This window comes from Nematolebias whitei, chromosome 22 (genome assembly GCF_014905685.2).
Source record: "Nematolebias whitei isolate Nwh7 chromosome 22, NemWhi1, whole genome shotgun sequence".
NCBI classification, from domain to species: Eukaryota; Metazoa; Chordata; class Actinopteri; order Cyprinodontiformes; family Rivulidae; genus Nematolebias; species Nematolebias whitei.
The window spans coordinates 1,130,877-1,138,243 of NC_056519.1; the positions used below are offsets into that span (position 1 = coordinate 1,130,877).

The window sequence follows — 7,367 nt, forward strand, 5'->3', positions numbered from 1 at the left end:
ACAGAGGACACTCACAGTGAGACTGAAGTGGACAAGAAGACAGAGGAGTCAACACAGACATACTGTCCCCTTCAGACCACAACCTGCGTTACAACCGCAGGATGGACACATCAGACACACAAACCAACGGTTCCTAATCTTCGTCTGAGCCTGATCCTGAATCAGGCTCCTGCTCTGGTTCCTCCCCTGGTCCTGACTCAGATCTGGTTTCTGGTCTTAGTGAATAATGAAGCATTCTCTCGACTGTGATACGTTTTTCTTCCGTACGTTTTTCAGCATCGTTCTCGTTCCACAGTTTTTGTGCTATTTCAACAAATCATAACTCAAAACATTCGGCTCTTTCAGGACAATCCTGCTGTCTTTTGTCGGCTTCTATCAGCTATTTTCAGCTAATTTCAGGATTTTTTTAGCTGTTTTGTGCTGCTTTCAGATTCGTTCTGCTAGCTACAACATTTTTGTGCTGCTTCTAACGTCTTTCTGCTAATTTCAGCTTGTTATGCTCCTTTCAGCTTATTTCTGCAAGTTTCAACTTTTTTTGCTATTTCAGCTACCATTTAAGTGTTTTATGCTAATTGTAGCTTTTTAGCTAATTCCACTTTTGTTAGCTCATTTTAGCTCTTTCCTCTTCCTTCTGGTAGTTTAAATTTCTTTCTGCCTTTTCAATTTTTTTTTTTTTTTTCTAATTTCAGCTTTTTTTGTGCCCATTTCCAAATTTTGTGCTCATTTCTGCTAATTTAAATCTAATTCAGCAAAAATGGGTTCTTTCTGCTTTCCTCTGTAACTTGGGCTTGTTCTTCCTTTTCAGCTGAAATTCAGCATGTTTTTAACTAATTTCAGCTGTTCTTCAGCAATTAGCATTCACACTGTATTTTCACAGGAAATGTAATTTCTCTAGTTTGGGTTTGGAGCTTCGTCACGTTCCTAAACATGATCTGTTAGTTTCAGTCTTAATCCAGAATTGGCTCTTGATTTTATTTTCCTCACTCGCCCTCGAGCAAGACGGATGTTCTCCTTCCCTCTCCTGCTTTCCTCCTGCTTTTGCTCTCTGTCCCGTGTATCGGAGCTTCTATTCCAACATCTTCCGAATCTTAAATTACTGTCATGGATCTGCTCCGCTGGACTTCCAAAGCAACTGATGACATTTTCTCACCCAAGCGACAGGGTGCTGGAGAGCCCTCACGCCCCGGACAGACGCATGCGGCTGGGTCCGTCATGGATCCGTGGGGGGAGTGGAAGTTGATGTGCCTGTCTGTGTTGTCTCTGGAGGATGTTGAAGATTTATACGTCATTGGACTTATGATAGCAGCGTTTCTGCTTTTGGCACCGGCGGACACCTGTTATCGGCTATTAAGAAAGATGGCAGCAGCAGTTCTGGCAAAGCTGCTGACCTTATGTGAAGGATTAGTTCGTGCTTCGAGCTCTCAGACTCAGCTGATTTACGAGATCAACCGTAAGCTGGAAGCAATTTGTCAGAATTGTAGGCGACTTGCGGCTTCTGGAACTCGTCTTCATGTTTGAATCAATCTTGGAGAAGGCTTATAAGCACAGACCAAAAGAAAGCCCACAAATCTGGCCTTTTTGGATCATCGAGAGTACCAGCAGAACTCAAGGCCGATGAGAAATAACAGTCTGCCTGTACAAAAACTACCGCCTATTATCTGAATCTGGCCTCCCCGTTTGGTCTTGAATAGGCCAAATGTATCAAATTTCTCCTGGGGATGTGTAAACTAAGAAGGCTCTGCTCTATTCCCCCTCACCCAATAAGTTCTGTGAACGCTTATCAGAGCTGTACCGGCTGACACTTTAACGTCTTATCGGGACTAGGGTCTATCTAGAAGTGCTTCATGGACAAATCTCACAGTCTTGTTGTCAAACGCAGATGTAATGCGTCTATAAATGTGCTGCTGGCAGAGTTTTGGATGTCTTAAACCGTGTCCTGACAAGGACAAGGTGTGACAAGATCTTTTTGAATAACCACTGTCCTCATGGTCTTTCCTCTTTTCTATCTAAAGAATCAGAGCCGCGCTCCTAGGAGCTGCAGCCACGTACACGCCGCACGTCTTTCAGACGGCTGTACGGAATATAATCTTGCTGTACTTCACTATGCAATGACAATAATCCCTATTCTGATTCTGATTACTGTTCTAATTCTGAATAATTTCTAAAGTTTTGTTATTGATCAGAATTAAACTTTTGCCATTTTATCTTATTTCTACTCCTGATCCCAGTAAACAGTCCAGATCGTGTCATTTACATGGCTCCTGATCCGGACTTGTTCCAGACCCAGAATACTCTCACCTTCCCTGGTCCATCATATATGCAGCGGGCAGACTCGGGGGAACATCCTCCATGATGGCTCTGACATGGATCAAACTCCATGCAGACCTTTCCATCCCCACTGTAGCCCTCTCTGCAGGTGCAAAGGTGCTGGTTTGGACCCGTGTGTTCACAGGAAGCGTGGACATGACAGACAGACTGAAGACACGGGTTTTTGGCTGTGAAGGACAGAAGTAGAACATTTTCTAACTCAGCCTCCAAAAGCAGTTGTTTCCAAGCAAAACTGGACCTCCAAGTGAACTCACACAAACACTGAGATCCTGATTTCTGGTAGCCGGGTTTACACTGACACACCAGCTGTCCCGTCAGAGCTTCTTCCATACAGCGGGAGTTTGGCGAACAGGTGAGAGCTGCACACTCAGGTAACTCTGTAACATACAGCAACCAGCTTAGGTAAGAAGGGACAGAGGAAACAGAAAAGCTTCAGGTTTCAAACAACAAAAACCATAAACAGGTGTGGAACCACGTGCAGGTAACAGCTAAGGTTTTACCTTGGTCACAGTTTGGTCCTTTGTACCCAGAAAAGCAGGTGCATCGACCGTCACCTTTCAATCCAGAATCACAAAGACCATGGACACATGTGCACTCTGAGACCAAAGACACAAGGACAGCAGATGAGACACAATCTGTCAAGACTGGTTTTACTCAGGCTAGTTTGAACTGAAGTTACCTGAGCTGCAGGTGGGTCCATAATGTCCAGGTGCACAGTCCTCACATGCAGTTCCTGCAAAACCCCTCTGAGACAAACAAAGAAGAACCATGAGTGCAAAACTTCAGCAACAGTCACTGTAGCACCTTCTCATGGTGGTCCACATGTCTCGGATAGGTTCTACAGACAGTTCTAGACCAGTTCAGTGTGACCCTATACTCCCCAAGGAGTCCACAGCAACACATAATCCTGTGCTGAAATGTTTGTTGGACTAATGGTTTAATGGTTGTTTGACTACAGCTCCAATGGTTGCTAGACAGTTTAATGATCTAATGGTGGTTAAACGGTTTGTTGGTCTAATGGTTGTTGGACAGTTTGTTGGACTAATGGTTGGTGGACTATTTGGGAACCACTGATTCTGTGCTTGCTGATGACACGCAGTTGTCCTTCGGAGGTTTGGTAGATTTCAGTTATTATGGAGAAGGATTTTGGGATAATTTGGGAGAATGTCTGGGGACAGATGATTACCGAGCAAGCTTTAAGGTCTTGGAACTCGTTTCAGATAAACGCAGAACTTTGTGTAAGTAGAACTTTGTGTAGGCCCAGAGGAATCCAATGATCCACTTCTTGGAACCATACTGTCAGTGTCTCATGTAACAAGTGTGTTGTGTCAGTGTTGTGTGTGTGTGTGAGAACAGGTGTGTTGTGTCAGCGGTGTGTGTGAACAGGTGTGTTGTGTCAGCGGTGTGTGTGAACAGGTGTGTTGTGTCAGCAGTGTGTGAGAACAGGTGTGTTGTGTCAGCAGTGTGTGTGTGTGTGTGTGTGTGTGTGTGTGTGTGTGTGTGTGTGTGTGTGCGTATGAACAGGTGTGTTGTGTTAGTGGTGTGTGTGTGTAAACAGGTGTTTTCTCAGCAGTGTGTGTGAACAGGTGTGTTTTCTCAGCAGTGTGTGTGTGTGAACAGGTGTGTTGTGTTAGCGGTGTGTGTGAACAGGTGTGTTGTGTTAGTGGTGTGTGTGAACAGGTGTGTTTTCTCAACAGTGTGTGTGTGAACAGGTGTGTTGTGTCAGCAGTGTGTGTGTGAGCATGTAGGTGGATCACCTGACAGCTGCAGGTTCCGTCCCCCCCCAGCCCGTCAGAGCAGACCCCCCTGTCCCTGCACGGTCTCTGGGCCTGATCGGGACACTCTGAAACACAAACAGGACATTGACTGAGTGTCTTTGAGGAACGCTGCAGCTGCATTGTTGTCTTCTGACTGGGAGCTGTCCCCTCCCTCCCTGCATCTCTTCCTCCATCTCTCTTATCACTGCAGCAGCTTCTCTGTTGTCCTTCAGGTCTTCACCGTCCTTGGACTTCAGCTCAGTGTTTGAGTGTGTGTGTGCGTGATGCTGTAGTTTATTAGACCTCAGAAGACGTGGACCAACATGTCTTAATGCCATAAATTACACAACTCTGAAAAAGTTGGGTTGTTGTGTAAAATAGAAATAAAAACAAAACGCAGTGATTTACAAACCTGAGCCTTTCAAAATAAAACCCGTTCAGAAGGTTCAAATGTTGCAGCACATTCTAATTTTTAAAATTCAATTACAGCAAGTCATCTGTAAAGTTGCTCCGGTCCAGATCAGAACCAGCTGGAGGAACAGTTAGTGACTAAAGAGGGAAATTATCAATTATTAAGGAACAACTTCTGTTGGGACTTGGAGCTACAGAAATAAACTGAACTGAGGCGGCACGGTGGATCAGGTAGTAGAGATCTTGCCTCTCAGCAAGAAGGTCGCCGGTTCAAATCCCGGCTGAGGGTTTTTCAATTAAATTCAGTTCAGTTTATTTCTGTAGCTCCAACAGAAGTTGTGTCAGGACACTGAACAGAAACATCCACACACGTTATTAAAGTTCTCTGTCTGAGGAAGGAAAGGTGGAGTTTCATGTTCTCTCTGTGCTGCGCGGGTTTTCTCCGGGTACTCCAGTTTCCTCCCACAGATCAAAAACATGCATGTTAGACTGATGGTAACTCTAAATTGTCCCTAAGTGTCCCTGTGATGGACTGAGACATGTCCAGCATATGCCCCCTACCCCCCTTCACACAGTGACTACTGGACGCAGTCACATTTCTAGAACTGGGTTACCGTGCACAGAGAGAACTGGAGGGTGCCAAATATCCCATGATCCATCTTGTTTGCCTCTGGAATGAGAAACTGAAGCAGCACACAGTCCTCTAGTTCTCCAAAAACCTCCAACATCTGGTCTCATCTGGTTCTCCAAACCATCCAACATCTGGACTCCTCTGGCCTCCAAAACCTCCAACATCTGGTCTCTGGTCCTTAAAAACCTCAAACATCTGTTCTCTTCTGGTCCTCCAAAACCTCCAACATCTGGTCTCTGGTCCTTCAAAACCTCAAACATCTGGTCTCCTCTGGTCCTCCAAAACCTCCAACATCTGGACTCCTCTGGTCCTCCAAAACCTCCAACATCTCCTCCTCTATTGTTGCTAAAACTGGTGGATGTTTTGGTTTCCATAGCGGAGCTCAACGCTCTGTGTTTGACCCTTCACACCTGAGACACACCCAGATGAAGCAGCGACTGAAAATTATTGGATTGTAGACCTGGATTATTGAGCATGGACTTTGTTGGTTTTGAACCAGTTTGACATGACTGTCGACGAGGAAGAGGGCTGGCACCAGAGGAGGGGCGTGTGAAAGAGACCATCTTAGCACCAACATAACTGGTTTGTTCCACTTTGGAGTAAGCTGTTGGGGGGGAAATCAGTTTTGTTGTGTGTTTCCTTGACTGATGAAGCCTTCTGGATGGAAGGTGAAACATTTCAGCACAAAAAAAGAAACTGTCCAGATGACCTGACTGAAAAATGTTGGATTTGTTGTTTATGTTTGAACACGTCTCATTCAATAATCATTTGTTTGTATAAATATTTGTTGCTGTTTTTTTAATAAACTGATCAGCTGAACATTTTCAGACTGTAAACTGTAGAAACAATTCTTCTCCTCCTGCTTCGACCTTCAGCTCTGCACTGTTCCTCGGTGGACTCGTGTTTTTTGGGTTTTGGGGGATCGGAGAGTCCAGCTCCACGCGGGTCAGCAGATTCCAAAACTGCGGAAGGAAGTCCTGATTTCTGGAGGAAGACCTGCATCCTGCAGGACTCATGTGACACGCGTCACCAGGAAGTCTCTGCTGAGGCTTAGGACTTGTGAAGTCTGGTTCCTGTAACGTTCTCTTGTTCATTTAGCAGAACACTGCTGCACGACCTGTCCATTCCGACCCCTCTGACCAGTTCTGATGTTTCTGAATGAACTTTAGTAATGCAACTTGTGTGTACTGACCCAAACAGTCTGGACCCCAGAACCATGGACAGCAGCTCTTCACCTGCACCTCCTTGTAGCACCTGAAGGAGCAGCCGCTCATGGTCAGTTTCATGCTGTACGTGTTGATGTGGTACCTGCAGAGCAGAACCACAGGTTCTGTTAGATTGGTCCTGTTTTCAACAGAAGCATAAGATTCTGAGGAGGACACAACCAGCAGAAAGGACGAGTTCTAATGATCTATAGTTCTGACGTTATGATGTTCTGACAATCGAAAGTTGTGATGTTTAGGAATTCTGACGTTCTAATCTTCTAAAGTTATGATGTTCTTACGTTCCGACGTTCTCACATTTTGATTTTTGAATGTTCTACAACTCTGATGTTCTGACATCGTCTACTCTACTTGTCTGTATTTGTAATTATTTCTTTCTTAACATGTTTGTTGTATTTCCTTCTATAGAAGTACACCTGGACTATAGAAAGTACACCTGGACTATAGAAATACACCTGGACTATAGAAAGTACACCTGGACTATAGAAAGTACACCTGGACTATAGAAGGTACACCTGGACTATAGAAAGTACACCTGGACTATAGAAGTACACCTGGACTATAGAAAGTACACCTGGAATATAGAAAGTACACCTGGACTATAGAAAGTACACCTGGACTATAGAAGGTACACCTGGACTATAGAAAGTACACCTGGACTATAGAAAGTACACCTGGACTATAGAAAGTACACTTGGACTATAGAAAGTACACCTGGACTATAGAAGGTACACCTGGACTATAGAAAGTACACCTGGATTATAGAAAGTACACCTGGACTATAGAAAGTGCACCTGGACTATAGAAAGTACACCTGGACTATAGAAAGTACACCTGGACTATAGAAAGTACACCTGGACTATAGAAAGTACACCTGGACTACAGAAAGTGCACCTGGACTATAGAAAGTGCACCTGGACTATAGAAAGTGCACCTGGACTACAGAAGGTACACCTGGACTATAGAAAGTACACCTGGACTATAGAAAGTACACCTGGACTATAGAAAGTACACCTG

The 7,367-nt window shown here is 44.6% G+C and overlaps 1 protein-coding gene across 1 annotated transcript in view; it reads right to left on the reverse strand.

The window, feature by feature from the left end:
- The window catches only part of stab2 (stabilin 2), a 57,976-nt gene that overhangs the window by 46,576 nt on the left and 4,033 nt on the right, over positions 1 to 7,367 (reverse strand). The window contains exons 3-9 of the mRNA XM_037696106.1: positions 6,320 to 6,435; positions 4,086 to 4,171; positions 3,008 to 3,074; positions 2,829 to 2,924; positions 2,583 to 2,705; positions 2,299 to 2,495; positions 10 to 22 (exon numbers count right to left, since the gene is read on the reverse strand). Coding sequence (XP_037552034.1) covers positions 10 to 22; positions 2,299 to 2,495; positions 2,583 to 2,705; positions 2,829 to 2,924; positions 3,008 to 3,074; positions 4,086 to 4,171; positions 6,320 to 6,435 — 698 coding nt within the window. The remainder of the gene's footprint in view (positions 1 to 9; positions 23 to 2,298; positions 2,496 to 2,582; positions 2,706 to 2,828; positions 2,925 to 3,007; positions 3,075 to 4,085; positions 4,172 to 6,319; positions 6,436 to 7,367) is intronic.